Raw genomic sequence first — 19,637 nt, 5'->3', positions numbered from 1 at the left:
TCACTGATGTAAAGTGGATAAGGAGAATGTACATATTAGAGTGTGAGCGAGTTGGTACCTTTTCCCTCCTGTTAGATTAACTCTGGGTGTTTGTTTTGTTTGAAGCCCACCACAAACCAGACAAGTTTGGACCTTCATTTTATTTTGTATTTCAGTTTTGGGGAAGGTGATTGTGAGGGCAATTCTTTTATATAGGTACAAAAAAAGCAAGCTGACTTATGCCTAATGCCTAAGGATATTTTTGCAGAGCTACTCTTCTGGTGAAAAAAAAAAAAGCCTTATTCAGAAATTAACACTTCTCAAAATGTATTCCTTACTATTCTGAAATAAATGTAAATTCCTTCAAATTGTTTATTTTAAAACTTTGAGATGAATGTAAAAAGCACCTAGACAAGCAGTTGGTGAGCGCCCACCATGCTGGATACCTCTGGGGTTGCTAGGTTCTAGCCTGGCACAATTTTACCAAGAGCTGAGCACCATTCGGACTCCATTCCATTTTTCTCTGTGGCGATCCAGTTCGTATCTTACAGCTCCCGCCTGGAAGCCGGTAATATAATGAATTGCCTTGACTTTCGCTTCAATCCACTTTCCTAGCTTAATATGCAGCCCAAAGTTTTGCAGCTCGCTGTCAGATGGTAGTGCTAGACTTTCACACTGCTCCCAAAGCCTCCGCTGGGGCTGTTCAGAACACAGAGTTACAAACTTTAAGAAACAGACAGCTCCAGACGGAAATCCACGCCAGGCTTTGAACTCTGCTTCTGGCTTCCGTCAACTGACATAGTTGCCCTTTTGCTCAAACTCGCAGCTCCAGTTCGCACTGAGGAGAACTCCGCTGGGCGTCTGCTACCTTGCCGCGGCGGGGACGCGTGTGGGGCCACAACCTGGCGCTCCACTTAATTGAGGACCAAGGCAAACCTTCACTTGGGTCCCTGGGCTTAAAACGTCTTCCTTCAAAAAGAGGGGAATGGAAGGACCTGAGCTCGACCTTTTGTTTGTTGAATTTTGTATTTTGGACACTTACGGAAAGCAAATTAGGAGGAAGGGCTGTCCTCCCTACAAACGTTTCCCTCTCTTAGCAAACCCTCCAGGCCTCAGTTCCACATTTTGCAGTTGACTGCGTGGATTTTCATAGGTTGTTCCCTTACTCTAGGGCCCAATCCACACACACTGTTTAGCCGGATAAATGAGAGCACATCCTCTGCCATTTCAGTCGGTTTGTCCCGGCCGCCCTGCCCCTCTCCTTGGCTGCGGCAGTCGCCAGAGTTGATGCTGCGCGCTGAAAACTCCGCCTGATCCTCCCGGCCCGAGATCCAGTCCACGTTTGCCAAGTACCATGTGGTCGGGGACGGCGATAAGAACTCTCCTGTGAGGGAGCGAGCGAGACTTTAGTCCGGTTTCCATGTCAACGATTCAGTCCATATTTGCCATCAGGCTTGTCGGTGGCAGAGGCGCTTTCGTGCGGGGAGCGCTGTCCTAGTCCTAGTTCTCCAATCTGCGCCGGGATTCCTGAGCTGCCTGAGTGTGGGGTTAAAAGGCAGAGGCCGTGGGGGAGAAAACTCCACCAAGGGGAGGACCCACAGCCCCAAACCCGGCTCTCGCAGCTCGGGCCAGCCACGTGCCCAGTCCTCCCCTCCCCCTCTTCCTGCTGCCATGGCCCCTAGGGAAAGCTGATGGGCCAGTTTCTAAGAAAGTTCCCGTCAACTCGGCAGTCCCTGGGATAGTGGTGTGGGGCTCTAAAGGTAGGGGTGGAAGAGGACCCTAAAGAATTTGAGTTAAATAAATAAATATATATATAATATATGTATATATTTAAGTGAGAAAGGAGAAATCCCACATTACTTCCTCCAACCCAGGTGGATAGATTTTTGTGCACTTTATTGCTAGGTAAAAATGGTGGCTGTTTTCAAAACAGCGTGCCCACGTGTCAGAAAGAGATTTGGCACTTTCCAAATTTCACAGCCCTTGGAGAAAGGGGATGAGGGCTTCCTCTGGAGACAAATTCTGGCTTCCAGATTTTCACTGGGCTCCAGGTTTCTCATTACACTCCAGCTCTGAGGAAAATGGCAGTGTAATTGCATGTAAAAAATTCCTCATTTGCGTGCAGGACTCAGGACTGTTTGCCAGCTCAGAGGCAGTTGATTAAATAGCCAAGCTCCATTTATGAGGCAGCCTATAATTTGGTTTCTAGGACCTAATGCACTGGGAGAGTTGCTGCCCCTGAAGACTGTTAGTGAAAGGAGGGCACTGGTTCATTCCAGTCAGTTAGATCCTTGTAGGCTGGTTTGGTTCTTGGCTTGGAGAGAACAAAACAAAACAAAACAAAACAAAACAAAACAAAACACCATTCTTAGAGTAATAGGAAGGTTTTGCTTTTTTTTGTGTGTAAGATGCTTTTAGGTTTCCTTGGAAGTAGGAATAAGTTTCAGGTTTTTGGAATTAGTCACAGTGACCAGTGGCATGGTCAAATCTCTGGGGGCCTGTAGAATCTGGAAGTTCTAAGATAATGGTTCTGTGGCCATGAAGTCTCCACTTAAAAAGTCTGAGAAGAAAAAAGGCCCTGGTGTCTAGTGGCTAGCTGGCCTAGCCTCTCCTAAGGCAGCCGTAGGCTTGGTGAAGAGCTGAAATCCCCTCTGGCTTTTGTAGCTTGTCATGTTAGAGCATTCCAAGTCAGCCAGAGGAGGAGAAGGCTGCTGCTGGGATTTGGTGGGGCTTGTGGATTGGAGTTTTCTGTGTATGCTTCCAACTTAGTCAGCATCTCTTACAATGTAATGGTAAATTTTGAAGAATCTTTACAGTGGAGGATAGAAAACAAATTTGGGTTGCATCTTTTTTTTTTTTTTTTTTTTTTGAGTGACGTGCTACACTGCCCCTTTTCTCTAAGGAGAAAATGTTTCCTTCCATTTGGCCATCCTTGTTCTGCAGTGATTCCTTTGAACACTCAGGTTCCTCCAGTCCCTGGAGCCTCTTCTGTGGTCAGTTTACAGTCTTCTATCTTTGGAGACTGGGGCTCTTGGTCATTGTGAGCAAAGGTGGGGCTTGTGCATTCCTGCTAGAAGGCTGTCATATGCCTTCAAAGTAGCTTCAGTGGTGACCATTTTAAGTCAGTGTTGAGATAACCAGCTTTGATCTCAAACCTATTCTGATATTCTGATCCCATTGGTGGATATGGCACAACTTAACCACTTTTCTTTTTTAATGCTACGTAGACAGGGGTATTTTGGGGGACTCGGCCACTTTTCAAAGCCATCCTTCTCTGCCCTCAGACTTAAAGTGACAGGGCAGTCCCCTATACTTTGTCTTAAAATTCTGTAAAATGGGGAGAGTGGACCTCATGCCCCCAGGGCCTGTTGAGCACCAGCTAATGAGGTCAGGGAAGTGGGAAAACAGAAAGTCTGAAACAATGATCTGTCATCCCATGTAGCTTACAAAGGGGATAAAATGTAAGGCTCAGTTGAGTCCTTAGAGCGCGTTTGTAAAAGGCTTTGAAGAAGAAAAGTGCTGTAGCGGTGCTAAGTAGCAGCCAAGAGACCAGGCCCGCTGCCAGGGGTGTCAGGCCTGGGCCGTGGCGGCCGCGGTCTCGGGCTCAGGCCAATTTTGCAGCCGCGAGTAAAGTTCACGCTGCCCTCTCCCTTCGGAGCCGCCTGGAGGGGACCGACCCGAAGAGGAACGCTGGGAGGGAGGCGGCGCAGGATCCGGAGAGGCGGAAGCTCCGGGCCAGGTTTTCCCCGAAGCCTTCGGCGGTGGCGCTGCCGAGCGAAAGCGGCAGAGGGCCTGCCGCCGCCGCGGCTCGTTCTCTCCCCTCCTCCTTTGTGAGGGGAAGGGAGCGAGTCCGTTCCACGGCCTGCGCCCGCTCCGCGCTCCGTTCCGGGTTTGCCAGGCGGCCGCGACGGCGCTGGGTAAAATGGCAGTGCTGAGCCTCGTGTCGGAGTGAGGGGGACTCGGAGGAGAGTGGGGCGCTCTAGCCGCTCAGTCCGGCCGCCCGCCCGCTCGCCCGCCCGCTGCCGCGCAGCAGCCTCTGCCCGCGCCGCGGCCGGGGAGGGGAGGCAGGGCGCCCGGCCCGGCCCACGCTCCGACTCTGCCTCCCGGCGCCCGGGCAGCTACCGCGCGCCCTCCAGCCCGCCCGTCCCGGGTCCCCCTCCCCCCGCTCCCTCCCTCCCCGCCCCCTCCCCCTCGCCTCCCTCCCTCCCTCCCTCCTCCTTTCTCCGGCAGCAGAAAGCGGAGAGTCACAGCGGGGCCAGGCCCTGGGGAGCGGAGCCTCCACCGCCCCCCTCATTCCCAGGCAAGGGCTTGGGGGGAATGAGCCGGGAGAGCCGGGTCCCGAGCCTACTGAGCCGGGAGCAGCTGAGCCGCCGGCGCCTCGGCCGCCGCCGCCTCCTCCTCCTCCGCCGCCGCCAGCCCGGAGCCTGAGCCGGCGGGGCGGGGGGGAGAGGAGCGAGCGAGCGAGCGCAGCGCAGCAGCGGAGCCCCGCGAGGCCCGCCCGGGCGGGTGGGGAGGGCAGCCCGGGGGACTCGGCCCCGGGGCGGGGTGGGAGGGGGGAAGAAGACGAAGACAGGGCCGGGTCTCTCCGCGGACGAGACAGCGGGGATCATGGCCGCGCAGGTCGCCCCCGCCGCCGCCAGCAGCCTGGGCAATCCGCCGCCGCCGCCCTCGGAGCTGAAGAAAGCGGAGCAGCAGCAGCGGGAGGAGGCGGGGGGCGAGGCGGCGGCAGCAGCAGCCGAGCGCGGGGAAATGAAGGCAGCCGCCGGGCAGGAAAGCGAGGGCCCCGCCGTGGGGCCGCCGCAACCGCTGGGAAAGGAGCTGCAGGACGGGGCCGAAAGCAATGGGGGTGGCGGCGTCGGAGCCGGCGGCGGCGGGCCCGGCGCGGAGCCGGACCTGAAGAACTCGAACGGGAACGCGGGCCCTAGGCCCGCCCTGAACAATAACCTCACGGAGCCGCCCGGCGGCGGCGGTGGCGGCAGCAGCGATGGGGTGGGGGCGCCTCCTCACTCAGCCGCGGCCGCCTTGCCGCCCCCAGCCTACGGCTTCGGGCAACCCTACGGCCGGAGCCCGTCTGCCGTCGCCGCCGCGGCGGCCGCCGTCTTCCACCAACAACATGGCGGACAACAAAGCCCTGGCCTGGCAGCGCTGCAGAGCGGCGGCGGCGGGGGCCTGGAGCCCTACGCGGGGCCCCAGCAGAACTCGCACGACCACGGCTTCCCCAACCACCAGTACAACTCCTACTACCCCAACCGCAGCGCCTACCCCCCGCCCCCCCAGGCCTACGCGCTGAGCTCCCCGAGAGGTGGCACTCCGGGCTCCGGCGCGGCGGCAGCGGCCGCCGGCTCCAAGCCTCCTCCCTCCTCCAGCGCCTCCGCCTCCTCGTCGTCTTCGTCCTTTGCTCAGCAGCGCTTCGGGGCCATGGGGGGAGGCGGCCCCTCAGCGGCCGGAGGGGGAACCCCCCAGCCCACCGCCACCCCCACCCTCAACCAACTGCTCACGTCGCCCAGCTCGGCCCGGGGCTACCAGGGCTACCCCGGGGGCGACTACGGAGGCGGGCCCCAGGACGGGGGCGCCGGCAAGGGCCCGGCGGACATGGCCTCGCAGTGCTGGGGGGCTGCTGCTGCTGCGGCGGCGGCGGCGGCAGCCGCCTCGGGAGGGGCCCAACAAAGGAGCCACCACGCGCCCATGAGCCCCGGGAGCAGCGGCGGCGGGGGGCAGCCGCTCGCCCGGACCCCGCAGGTACATGGCTGAGTGGGGAGGGGGCTGGGACGAGCGGGATCCTGGGAGTGGGTGGCAGCTACGGGGAGCAGGCTACACCCGTGGGCTACCCCCAGTCTGGGGCCCCCACTGCTGGGGAGCTGCCATTGTCTGGCTCTTCTCTCTTAAAATGGCTGCCTGTCTGCCTTCCTCTCTTTCTCTCCTTCAGCCTTTGTGTGGGGCTTTCCCTGAGGTGTCTGCTCCCCTTCTCCCTCTCCCCTGGTCCCTTCTAGCTCCGGGGGTCTTCAAGGGGGTGCAGGGCAGAGTGTGTGGGAAAGGGCCTGGCCCGAGGTGAGGGGGTGCTGGGGGGTCAGGTTAGGGTGTAGGCATTGTTAAGAGCTTGGGAGTTGAGTGAACAATTCTTTGCTCACCTGCCGCTCCTCTCTACCCCCCTTACCTTCCTCTAGGGCGTCCCCCATCTGTGCTTTCAAGGAGGGGCCCCTCGGACTCGGGGGGACCTCGAGGGAGGGCAGGAGCCTGCTTGGGGGCGGCTAGAGGCCGGCTGCGGTTCACCCAGGGCAGCCCGGGCCGTCTCCTGTCTCTGTCTCCGTCGGCCTAGTGGCCTGGGCTTCTCCCTGGAAGTGCTGGTAAACAGCTGAGTGATTGGAGTAGTAAGTGCAGATTGCTTTGGTTTGGGATTTGAATTATGGAGGTAAAATCCTTCTGTCAAAGCCAGGAGACAGTTGGTCTTAGGTTGACATCCTATCTGTGATCTGATTGGCTCCCCATCTCCTGCTCTTGGCCATTTATAATTGCCTCTGATGTAATGGTACAACAATCCTGATGAGCTCATAAACTTTTACACTCTGCTTTTCTGCCAGTGATAACCCAAACCATCGCTGCCACTATCTGCCTTTTATTCCAGAGCTGAAATTGACTGTGACCTTGAGGAGGGAGGTTTAAGCAGCAATACTGTATCAGCAGGAGCAGAGCCCCAGACAGGCTGCCCTTGTTACATTGTGCCCGAAACAAAAGAGGAGGCAGTGGCATTTTGCTTGTACCTTGGATTTATTTTGCTTGTTATGTTTTATGCAGCCTGAAATAGATTCTGTGTTGTCAGAACACTAGCTGAGTTTTTCTCTACAATGGGTTTGCTGTTTGTTTTGGTTTTGTGACTTTTCTGGTGGTATAAATGACTTCTTTGATGGCTCTGAAGATGCATTTGTCTTAATTTTGACCCTATTCGCTTTGCAGAATTGAAATTATTTTACTGAGCTTTTTATTGAGTGGGAAATGTGGGATCTTTGTGGGAGGGGGTAGGAAAAAACTTTCTGCGAACTGGAAGCTTTCTGAGAATTTCATATTCAAGCGTTTCGTTTTAAGGAAGGCTGGCCTCATTCTTTGTTTACATGTTGAATCTTGTTAACTTTCTTTTGTTAATTTAACTTTCGGAGAGCAGCTCAATTTAAAGGGAAGCTGACATCTTTTGTGATCTTGAGAGCGACTGTCTCCTAAAGGCTTGGTTTGGTGATATTTATCATTTGTTCCTGGAATATCAAAAAGGCTAATTTTCTACTTTGTCATCAGTCATTTTAGAGCTTTGGAATAGAGGTCGATGAGTTTTTTTTCTTGTGTTTTAAAATTCCATTTATTCTATCGCCCAAGATAATAAAGATAGGATCACAATGATACTTAAGATGTGCTTAGAAATTACAATTTTTGGTACATTTTTATGCATTCTATTTCATTTATTTTGCGTTTCTTCCCTCTGAATCATGTTCTGTTCTCAGTGCTTTGGTCAGGAATATAGGTATTCTGTAGGGTCATCTGTCATTTCAAAAAAGGGAAAAACTCCCTTCATGACCTCCCCCCTCCCAGCAGTACCTAGTTGTACCTTTGTACTGTGAGATTTTGTTCACTTCAGTGGCCTAATTGTGTTCCTTCCGCATCCTATAACTGCTTTCCTACTCTTACATTGAGCTGGGAGTTTTGAAAATAGTTGTGTCAGATGGCAGGTTTAGAGCTCTGTGCCTTGACTTCATGTCTTCCATGATGTTCTACATCTGGGCAGGAAATAGGGGAATTTTAAATTGGATTTCTAGTGTCTGGAGGATAAATTTTGTCTTAGAAGACAGAACATTCCCTTGTCTCTGGGTCACTCTGTAGTTTATATCTCTTTACCTTCATTCTTTCTCCCTTTTTTTGGAGGAAGGAGAGGAGGTTGAGAAATTTACCTTTCTTAAACTATTAGAGGAAATAATTTGGGGTAAGTCAAGCCTCATTTAAAAACAAAATAATTTGAATTCTTCTGGCTTGGGGTATTCAGGCTTTTTTTTGGATAAAACCAATTTTTGCCTTAACAATTTCTGTTTTTCATTCATTAAACAAGTATTTGAGCACTTTCTATGTACTAAGTACTATGCTCTGTGCTGGGTAAATGATAGGAAAATACAGTCCCTGTTTAGAAGCTTGTCTGTGCTGCCTTTGAGTGAATTTTCTGATTCTTTTTTTTTAACATTACCAGACCTGGCACTTCACACAACATAGATTCCTATTTGACTTCAGTTCAGTTGCATACTCCCCTGAGACCCAGAGCATGGGCTGGTGAGCACTTACCTGTAGAAAAGACAGTACAGCTTCCAGTTTTGTGGCCTGTTTCAAGTGTGTCATCCAGGTGAGGGTTGTAGGTGGATAGATTTTGTTCTGAATTCCTTTTTGCTACTTAAGGGTAAACCTCTTGTTCAGACCATGATGCCCTATTCTTAAGCATTCTTAAATAATAAGATCTTTCTCTGTCCTCTTCTTTCCCTAACTCAGTCTTGAATTTAGAGTTTTTTGCAAAGACTTGATTGACACAGTTAAAGTGGTACTGTTCTCATTTGACTCTGCCTTTATGAAATAAAGTAAGTGTGTGTACTGTGCCTGTATCTTTTTCACAGGAGCTGGGAAGATCCCAGCAAACAAACTTTTCCTTTATCCCTTTCCATAAATAGTACTATGTCTCAAGGTGTTAAATCCTGCTACTGATGAAATACTTTTCAGTTACCTATGTTCTTAAACCTCATGTAAAGCTTTTTACTTGGGATGCTTTTAGCTGTAGTACTTTGAAAGCATTACCAGCTCGTCAAAGTGAAAAATGAAACAGAATATGTAGTCCAGGATCAAGATGGATTTGATTGTAGAAGTTTGGCTGTTAGTTCCTGCTATGGAAATATCAAATGATATTTCCGACTCCTGGGAAACAAATACAGGAATCCTAGGCTTATGGGAATGCCTACTGGCAGAAGTTCTGGGCTGGCTGAAACACAGGACTCTTGGAGCTCTCTCAAGTAGGAGGGGCCAGGAAAAGCACATTGAGACGGCACTTAGTTGTGGGGGCTTCATGTTCTCTGCTCTCCAAGAGAGAACTGGGGGTGATGGAGGTTGGGATGGTGGTAAGAGAAGAGAGAAAGCAGTCAGGACCAAGTTTGGCTTCTTTGTATTGGGCCCTGTGGGGACTTTTTAAGGTTCCTTCCTTTGTGTGTGACACAGAGTAACCATGACAAGTGGCACCTGCTGTAACAAGATGTCTTGGATTGCATTAAACATTCATATGTTGGATTGACTCCAGTAGGGTGTGATGTCTACAGTAGACCTTTTGCAAAGAGCTTAGTGAACTTTTTTAAAAATTGGAAATAAGCTAACAAAGTAGTAGTCAGGGCCTTTTCCCATTCCCATGCCCCAAAAGATTGTATTGATTGGCTTCAAAACCCAAAATTCTAGAAGCAGCTGAAGCATGCAAATATGGCTAAAATATGGTATTCAAAATAAATTGGTATTGAATAGTTCTTTCTTGCCAGTGAACTGGGATGATACCTCTGTTTCTGAAATGGAGTCCTGATTCCCTTGGCTTTTATATCTGGGTTTTATATCTGGGTTTTCTTGTTTAGACTGGTGACTATCATTACTGATGTGCATCAAGTTGTGTGTGGCGTAGTAATGAGGGGTAAAGAGCACAGGACCCAGGAGGAAGAGGAGCTTTGGTTCCACATGCAGCTCTGGATTAAGCCGAGTGACTTTGGGCAGGTCATTGGCCTTCTCTATTTCTTTATCTCTTCATCAGTAAAGTTGGTGGACTAGATAACCTTATTCCTCTCTGATGCTACACATCTCTCTGTGCTTCCATACCTGGCTTGTTAAGAGGGCAGCTTCTTCCTATACATTTTTCAGTAGGGATCTTGAGACCATCTTTCTTCCCCTGGGCTCAAGGAACTCAAGGCTATTTTCTCTTGAGGATTTACAGGAACAAGCTCTGAATGGTTGGGTGCCACTGTGGCCTGTGGCCCTTCACAGAAAAAGCCCTACCAGACTGTTTTGCCTTGAGACTGTTAATCTCTTTGTCATTAGTCATTCCACCTGGCTGGTGGTTTTAAAACACTAAACAGTAATTGAAAAATTAGGCAGACTTCATTAAAGCAAGACTTGAAAAATAGTTCCATCAAAATCTCCATGAGGGAATTTTGGGGGTAGAGCCAGGGGTGAGGTGAGGAGTGGATATTCATAAATTCAGCGTTAACACTCTGCTTCTCTTTGGGGAATAGGAAGGTGGGGAGAGGTAGCATTAAGCTCTCCAGACTCTTCTGGTGTTTGGGCAGGTCTGGGTCTGGTTTGGGCAGTTGGTTGTAATCTGAGTGCCTGAACTTGCCCTGTAAGTTTTGCTGAGAGAGGAGCAAAACTTCCTGAGACTGGAACAGGAAAAGCTAAGCATTTTAGGGTCAACTTTATAGGTCTATTGCCTTTTCTCATACCTGTTTTTTTTTTTTTTTAAACTGTATGGTGTGGTTTGCAAGTGATCGTGGAAATGCTGCTTTTCCTTTTTTCCAGCAGACCTGAATTTCTGATTTGTCTCCTCCTGGTTTAGTAGTTTAAAAGTATAATTTAGGCATTTTAGAGGTATGCTAGAAGGAAGCTTCCCTTTATAAAAGAGGAGTAAAGGTAGAGGGAAAGGTGTTTGATAATTCTCTGCTTGACACAGCAGCTTCTCTCTGAAGGAACCAAATGTTTCAGAGCTTTGTGTAAATACTTGCTGAGCTGTCAATATGTACCCAGGAGGTTTTTGTAGTAAGATGTAAACGGCTCTATAGAATGTTTGACAGGCAAATTAATAAACAGTTTTCAAGCAAAGATAGTGCTAGTCTCTTCTTGTGTGATGAAATAAAATAACATTGGAGAAAAAGACTTGGGGGTAGGGAAGAGAGGGTAATGCTGGGAGGTGGTGGTGGGGGTGTGTGTGGAGAGCATAGAGATAAGAAGAGATGGTTTTAAAAGAGATCTGAAGTGAAAAGATGCTGCCCTGGAAGAGAAGCTGCCCCAGCCATGCTAAGTTCAGGGCGTGTGGAGCCCTGTTCAAAACTGCAATTTCAGGGTGAAACAGAAGTTTAGAAAGAAGGTCCTAAGTTTCAATAGTGAAGTGTTCTCCTAAAGCTTGGCTTATGAGACTGAGTTTCGAAGCCTTGTCCTTTCAGAAAGGTTTTGTAGTTTGGTGAGATGTTTTTAGGGTTGGGTTTGCATTTTTGGAATGCCAGAAAGGAGAAAAAAGATCCTACAACTTCAGTATTGTTCTTAGCCTCTGTTCTGCTTTGGCTCTCAGGATTATAAGCCCACTCCAAGGGCCAGATTTATTTATATAGCTTTTACTGGACTCGTATGCATAGCTTATTTATATATTAAAATTAATGCCCCAGGTTCCTGAGTCAGTACAAAGTCCAAATGTTTGGGGACTCACTACATACTGCCTGAAGGGTTATGAGGGTAGATTCAATCTTTCTTTCTGAAATTGCCATTTTAGGATCAAAAACGTTTCTGGGTTCCTTTTGTGACATTCTTTTTATAGAAGAGGAAGTATTTTAGAAGTGTTTTAGCTGTTTGCCTGTCATACTCTGCTTTGGTAGCCTTGTGAGATGACCAGATTTACTTTCTCAAAGTCCCTTTTTAAACTAAATGTGCTGACTCTGACACCAGTTTTCTTCACAAGAAATGTATTTTAGACCAGAATCCTGGAAGTACCTTTTTGACTCAGCATAGTGTAGGGAATAGGAATGTGATTATTGCCCTGACCACAATTTTTAATTAGGTTCAACTAACTTACCAAAGGCTATCAGCTTGTTTTAAAACAAAATATGAAAACTTGTGTTAACACTGACTTTGGTTGCCCAGGTCTTTCCCAGTATGGTGGTAGTGAGGGTATTAGAACTTTAGGCTTGTTGCTGAGAGCAGGATTTCTAGGGAGATCTGGAGATTCAAACGGGGATGGGAAATAGCTCTGTGTGGACAGACCGATTAGATACTAGGGAGGAACTTAAAAGATAGGGGCAGTATCTGCTTCAGAGAAATTTAGTTTCCTTGGGAAAGCATGCTTATGTGCACACACCTGGGAAACTTGCAAAGCAAGGTTTTATAAATGGCTATAGACCAAACTAAATGTATAGGCTGAAGAAATCTGAGAATAAGGAGCAATCAGAGTTGGCCAGGGTTAATCTGGGGCAGTATTTCAGAGGCAGTGATTGTGAAATTAAATGTCCAAGAAGGGAAAAGTTAAGATATTAATTAGCTTTTTTCATAATGCCAATCGGCATTCCAGGTGCTTTATAGAACCCAAATTACACATCCATCCCCAGACCTGTAGTTGTCTCATTCTGGTGACTTTGAGAATTTGGACTGTAACCATAAAATTCCTTGAAAGAAAGTGGTTTCAGGGTCTTGGTGGTTCCTGTGGTTATGTGGGGCCTTTAGTATAACCTGCCAAGTTCTTGGCCAGTTCAGGGGCTCTTTTGTAGTAATTTTGGGTTTGGAAGGTCATGTCACCTTCAGAGTTATGTGAACACTGGACAACTCTACAGTGACAGTGGTTCAACTTTGGTTAGAGAGCCTGGGTTTTTTCTTCTTTGGCAGAGTTAATTGACCTTTCTTAAAACGGGAGCCATGAAGTACCTGTTGGGACTCTTAGGCAGCTGCTCTTTCTGAAGATTTGGGAGCTCTGCTCAAGCTGAGTTGCTTAGATCAGACCTTATATTGAGGGTTGTTGGTGGGTAAGCCTGCACATAATGCAGTTTGCCCATCTGTTCACAAAAATGGCCTTTAATATTGTTTTTGATTAGGTTGGCTGTGACTAAGAAGCTCATAAATGCTGCAAACACATGCTTATTCCTTATGGGAGCATCTGAAATGTAGTGATTTGGTTTCTCTTTACCTGCTGATCCATATGTGATTGGACCACACATGATTTCTGGTACTTTTCAAAGGGTTGTAAGTGGATGCTTAACAGCTAAATATGCATGGAGTGTCCAGTGCCAGGCTGCTACCGTGCTTCCACCTGGAAGAGAAGAGTGGGTTACACTGTTCCAATATAGAAGTATGGAGCCTTGAATACAGATTCTAGTTTAGGAGTTTCCCTTCGAACATCTTTTGCCTTGCCATTCTGGCATTTTGCAGAAGTGAGTTTCCACTAGCTCAGAATTAGGCACAGTGGTTCATCATCAGCAGGTATATAGGAGCTTGAGATGAACTCCTTAGTCAATCCAGGTTTTAGAAGAATCTAAGTTGGGGTGAATGTTTTTTTTTTAACTTTTTTATTGAGTTATAGTCATTTTACAATGTTGTGTCAAATTCCAGTGTGGAGCACAATTTTTCAGTTATACATGAACATACATATATTCATTGTCACATTTTTTTTTTCACTGTGAAGCTACTGCAAGATCTTGTATATATTTCCCTGTTCAGTACCGTATAAGTTGGTGTGAATGTTAACCACCTTGTGTATTCTGCCCTGAACTTTCTCTTTCCTCTGTTTAAATGGATGGCATTAGTTTTTATTGAATTTGAAGGGACATCTGAGTGAATTTTTGTTTATTTTTGTCATTTGTGCATACTAGAAGGTGGTCTTGGGACAGGCTGAGTCTTTATTTCCCAGTGGCTTTTGCATTTTCTAAGGGTGGACTGCAGTTGGGAAGAAGTCTAATGCCAAGAATACATTCCAACATGCTGCAGAGTAGGAAATTTGATCCCTAAAATGTTGACTTAGTGTTGGTTATGGTACATATCAGAAATCACTCAGTAATCCAGGACAGAGTTTTGTCACCCTCCAGGAAGTTAATATTGATATGAAATACTAAGGGGCTTTGGGCACCAGTCTATGTGCTCTGCAGGCCCAGAATGCTGCTTGAGTATGAAGAGGAAATGTGCCATGTGCTTTTTTCCTTTCTTTTGCATTTAGGCTTCCTTATGGCTTCATTGCTTCTGGGTTCCCAACTCTGCAGTGTTAGATATTAGATTTTCCCCTCCCTTGGAACCCTGGCACAGTCATGATTTTTTGTGGCTCATCACTAGCAGCCAAGATTTTTGTATGTTTTTTCCTTTTAAACTTGTTAGCGTTCAGCTTGCTTGTTTATAGACACCTTTGTAAAAAGGGACTACCCCTTCAAGATCTAGCACCAGCATGATGGCAGCAGGGGAGTTTAGGGATTGGTATGGTATCAGTCATTTAAAAATCCGTTTGCTGTGTGCTTAGTGTTTCTTATTTTGCCTCCTGTTTTCTTTGAGGTCACAACTTGCTTGCCAGGCATGAGTGCATCTGGGTCCAGCTGTTTATTCTCAACTGGCTTGTGCCTGGTGTACTTTGACTTTAAGAAGAGTGTGAGTTCAGCCACGTGGTAGAGGATTAAAGGCTACATCATGCTGGGTTCTTCCTTTTAGAGGAAACTGATATGTCTTCTTGCCCACTGATTTCCCCTCTCTTGGGTAGACCTTATTACAGTTTTCCGTTGTCCTTAAAGAACAAGTCACCTGAGCAGAAATGCTGGGAATTGGTTGCTGTTTGTTATTATGTCTTCTCTGGTGAATACAAATGGCTTTCCCTCTTGCCTTTTGGCTGAGAGTCTGTTCTGGTCCTAAGATGATGGAGTTTCATGAGTTGGACCACGTTAGTTTAGGAGTATAAAACTTGATTCAGATTTGGATAACCTGCCTTTTGTCTCCAGACTTCTAATGTTTTACCTGTTTTAGGAATCTGGGGTCCCAAAAATATTACAAAGGATTTGGCGATCAATTCTATAGGTAGGTTATTCACAACTTTGTCCTGGGCCAGGGATAGGTCTAGCACCTCACTGAGGTCCCTGTTTTCAAATGATGGCATGTTGAGGGTAAATATTTTTGATAACTACCATACCATGTATTTGAGTACTTAACTGTATGCCAAGCACTATGCTTGGGTCTCTCCCTGAATTTCTTCATATAATCTTCAAAACCATGAGAGCTGGGTTCTTGTTTTATTTTACTCCTCCCACTTTACAGATAAGGAAATAGAGTAATAGTGAGGAATTTGGCCTAGGGCAAAAAACTAGTAAAAGAGTTCAGATTTGAATCAAGGTTTGTCTGATTCTCCAGAGCTGTATATAACACTATAAAATACTCAGTTTGCTTCTCCAAAATAAATTATTCAAGCACTGGAGCTTATTGGGACATTATTTTTGCAATAGTCTAGAACTCTTAAATGGGATGAAAGACTGAAAAGTCTTTAGTTACAATTTGACATTATGCCTATATTTCATCCACCTCTTCCATTTAGAATTTTATTTAGGTTTCTGATGAATGGCCGTATGATCCCAATGGTAAGAACTGGCAACATTTGGGCCGTAGCTCTTTTCTCTTCAGAAGCGATCTTTGAACAGTGGGAGTGGGGGTGGGATTCAAGTTCAAAGTTAAAGTCCTTTACTTTGATCTAAGTGAAAGTAACTTGTGTTATAAAAATATTTGCAGAGTAATTTTACTTTCTAGTACTTGGAGCCCTTGCTGGAGGGATGAGGATTATTGTCTAACTTCCCGTATGGGAAAAGTGAACACATAAAGGTTGAGTGCCTCACACAAAGTTTCATGGCAGTCAGCTCTAAAAGTGAGGTTTAAAGTTCCCTTAGGCTGTGTGACTTTAGGCAAGTCACTTAACTTCTCTGAATCTGTATCCTCAACTGTATAATGAGGAAAAATATCTACCTTGCAGCTGTAGTAAATGTTAAAAAAAATGTGGAAGTATTATTTATTATCAAATAAAATTTGAACACAACTCCTAGTTGGTAGAGGCCCCTGCTTGAGAAGGGGGTAGAATCAAGTGGTTAAAAGACAGCAGTGGGGGTAGGGGAGTAATACCTCAGTGGTAGAGCACGTGCTTAGCATGCATAAGGTTCGGGGTTCAATCCCCAGTATTTCCATTAAATAAAAAAAATTTTTTTTTTAAACGACAGCTTGTCTTTGCTGAATTAAAAGCTATCCCATAGTTCTTAGCTATATCTGAGTTATAGTAATGCTTTAAAAAAAAAAGACACCCAACAAATTTTACTAAGCACCTATTCTAGTTTGAGAGGTACATTAGTGCAGTAGTTCTCAGTGTGGTCTCTAAGCATCAGCTTAGATTACCTGGGCCCTATTTAGAAACGCAAATACTCACCCAGACCTACTGAGTCCAAAAATCTGGCCGTGTGTTTTAACAAGCCTTCCAGGCCACTGTAATGCATGCTCAAGTTTAAGAACTACTGAATTTATGCATTTAATGCTCAACTAGGCTGTAGAGTATATCTGAACTACCTGAAGGGCTTCTTTCAAATTATACCAAAGGCTCATGTCTCAGATATATCTGCCACTCCCATGATGTTGGAAGTGTTATTGGTTGGAGAAAAGGTTAAAAGTGCTTGGAGTTGGAGAAGAAAGAAAATACTTTTGAGATGGATCTTCTGCTACGCAATAATGACAAACTCGTGATAAAACTTGTCTCTGTTTATAGGACCAGGGGACTCCCTGCCTTCTATTTCTCTTTCTCTTAGCTCTTTGGTAGCATAGCATGAGGATAATTTGAATCTGTGGTCCTAGTTGTTTGATGAAGGTAGAAAAACTCATTCTTGGATGATAACCTATGGTGGTCTCCAAGTATGACCAGTTGAGAAAACTGCCCAAGAAAGTTATTTGTAAAAATGCTACTCAGAGGCCAGTATTGGAGTATTAATTAAATGCTATGATATCCCTTCTGCTTGGGATGGCCAACTGATCTGAGAACAAGGTCTTTGGTGATCTGGTGATCTCTCAGTAGACCATCCATAATGACTTCCTTTTGTCTCTCATCCCCCACCTCCCAGTGCCCCAGTGGCCAGCTTGAATTTTGCTGTGATTACTTCCCTTGGGTCCCTTGTGAAGTCCTAGTAAATAAACTCTTTAAGTAGACTCCTGACAAGTTATCCCATCTCTGAAGTGGATGACGTCTCTCTGAGGAGTGGACATTTGAGCTAAGACTTATCCTTAGTTGTGTGACTTAATAAATAAGGATTGTGTTTGGCACAGAAATGGAAGTTACAAAAATGGTCAGATAATAAACATTAATAATGCAAAGACCAAGTGGACAGCCAGTTCATGTGAGCTTTCTGAAAACCTGATATGGTTCACCTTCCCATTGAAAACAAGTTTCCTATGCCAGGCCTCTTTTCCCTCCTGCCTGGGAAGGGAAGGTGTGACCACTGTGACCCGGCTGCGATGAAGGCAGGGGCTTCCAAGAGGCAGTGTGCTGACAGTTTGATCTGTGATTTGATATTTGTATATACAGATGAATACTCTAGTAGGGAGTCTTATGTTCTGTGTGTGTTCTAGGCTCACTTTATCATCCCTCTGCCATTTAGCTTTATTTTCTCTGTTCTTTTTTCCTTTTTCATTCTCTCCTTTGGCATCTAAGTCTGTTAGTAGAATGCAAAGCACATGGAGACCTCAGTAACTTTAACATAGCAGAGATGGTAAAATGTCTTTAAAAGAATCGGAGATGCAGTTTATACCACTTCTAGATCAACATCATTTCATTGAAGATTCTTGGTATCTGCTTACCTCTATTGGGGTGACCTGGCTAACTAGAAGCAGGAAGTGCCTTTGTCTAATTAACTAATAAACAGAAGTTTCCTAAAATAATCTCTGCCTCTTTTCTCACTTTATTGCCTTTGGCCTGGAGACTATTTTAGCCCTCCTTAATCTGTTTTTGGGGTTCTGTTGGTCCAGGACAAATTTGTAACATTCTTGTTTCTCTTTCTAGTCTGTGATTTAAATCTTCTGCTTTCCCAGTGCAGCTTTGAATTGGCTTCTTTAAACCCCTATGTAAAACCTCAAGTGACCAATATGTGGCCTCATTATGGTATTTTGGGTTAAAATAAAATGAGATTAAGATAGCTGGGTTCACCCACACAGACACATTTACCAATGAGAAATTCTGTGTGCCTTGAATAAGACAATCTCAAAAGAGTGTAATGAGCCAAAAGAGACTTGGGATGGGGGTAGGGATAAATTTTAGGTACATTGCCATAGCTTAGCAGGCCAAGTATCCACCCCAGTTTGATCATACTGGCCGGCGACAGCAAAGAGGAGAGACAAAGAGCTTCAGAAAAGACAGTTGGTAACTTTGGTCTAGTCTCATGTATTTCTGGTATAAATGAGGAAGCCCAGGCTCTTCTGTACACATTTGTGTGGATAGTGGTGTGGAGGAGGTTGGTACCAATGTGATTTTGAGCTCTGAAAAGAATTGGAGAATCTATAGGACTCTATGGTTTTTCATTCATGGAATTGCTAACCTTAAAAAAGCCTGAGTATTTGAAAGCATCCATAATCTTAATAAGGTTGACTGTGGCCTGAGCCATTCTTTAACTTATTTTATTGTGCCTGTTAATAGTTCACAGTGGACTTAGGGGGACCAATTGAAAGGCTGGCATTTTTGGAAAGTGGTCCAAGGCAGCCCAAGGAAGTAATGAAATAAATAGTGACATGGCTGCTGCTTCTCAGTGTCTTTATCAAAATATAGGACTTGATTGGATTGATGGCAATCAAAGCATGATGACAAACAGAATCCCCTACCTCATGCAAATCAAGTTCCTACAACTAAGTGATGTGTCACAGATACCTTATTTAGTATAGAAGGAAAAACTTTGGCAGGATGTAGCACTGTGCACTTATAGAAATCTAGAATCTTTTTATATAACCTGTGCAAGACCAGTCCAAGTTTGGAATTATAGTTAAAAGGAATGAGAGGAAGAGATTTTTAAAGGAAAAGCAAAGAGGCCTTAAAGTTTTTTGGCTAGGAGCAGTTTTTGCCTTTGCCTTTTTTGTTTGTTTTTGAGCAGTTATCTGTAAAGCAATTTAATATATAAAAGAGGGAGGCGTAATTTAGAAACTAGGTCAGAAGAACAAGGGGTGATTTAAAAGTGCTGTCCTTACTGAAAAGTTGATATGTACTCTCCTAGGTAAAGCCCTGTTTGTAAGGTTACGTGCCCTTTGCCTCTACATGTATCCCTTCAGTGTACCATATTAATTCACAATAAATGACAGGTAGGGAAGAAAATGTCTTAAAAGAAAAAACTGCCCCACTCAGTTGGAGTTGTGGTCCATCTACACTAAAAAGGATGATATGTGCGAGGAAATGCTTTTTTCTGGTGTTAACCCATACCACCTCATGTGAATAGGTCTGTACATTGTTAAGTTTTTAATTATTAAGCATGTTCTGGGATGCAGTATACCAACCTATCTTCCTTGTATACTATCAAGGTTTCTTAGATTGTGATCACATTCCTCATTTCCTAACAATTTTCAGAATAAGAACTTTTTTTAAAGCTCACTTAATTGTCCAGTCCTGATACTAAAATATTGTCTAAAGCATACAATAGTTGGGAGTTGCCAAACGTAAGTCTTATAGCAAAACTTTTGGAAAAGTGTCTAGTACTCACCTACCATTTGGCAGTTGCTTTTAGTATTGCAACAAATACTTAATGAGCTTCTACAACGTATTGGGCACCAGGATTCATAATGCCTGCCTCCATGGAGTACTTTCTAGCGAAGAAAGATGTAAATAAATTATCACAAATAACTATATGTTTATAACTGTAATTAATGCACTGGGGAAGTCCCACTTTCAGTAG

General features: G+C 45.7%; 1 protein-coding gene across 2 annotated transcripts in view; it reads left to right on the top strand.

Annotated features, from left to right (window-relative positions):
- The first annotated feature begins 4,523 nt into the window (after positions 1-4,523).
- Positions 4,524-19,637, top strand: part of ARID1A (AT-rich interaction domain 1A) — a 65,707-nt gene continuing 50,593 nt past the window's right edge. For both annotated transcript variants that reach the window (XM_031464444.2, XM_031464443.2), the window contains exon 1: positions 4,524-5,718. In XM_031464444.2, coding sequence (XP_031320304.1) covers positions 4,588-5,718 — 1,131 coding nt within the window. In that variant the 5' untranslated portion in view covers positions 4,524-4,587. The remainder of the gene's footprint in view (positions 5,719-19,637) is intronic.

The sequence above is a fragment of the Camelus dromedarius genome, chromosome 14 (assembly GCF_036321535.1).
Source record: "Camelus dromedarius isolate mCamDro1 chromosome 14, mCamDro1.pat, whole genome shotgun sequence".
NCBI lineage: Eukaryota > Metazoa > Chordata > Mammalia > Artiodactyla > Camelidae > Camelus > Camelus dromedarius.
Note: the sequence above shows the minus strand (reverse complement) of the source record. Positions and strands in the feature narration are given on the sequence as shown.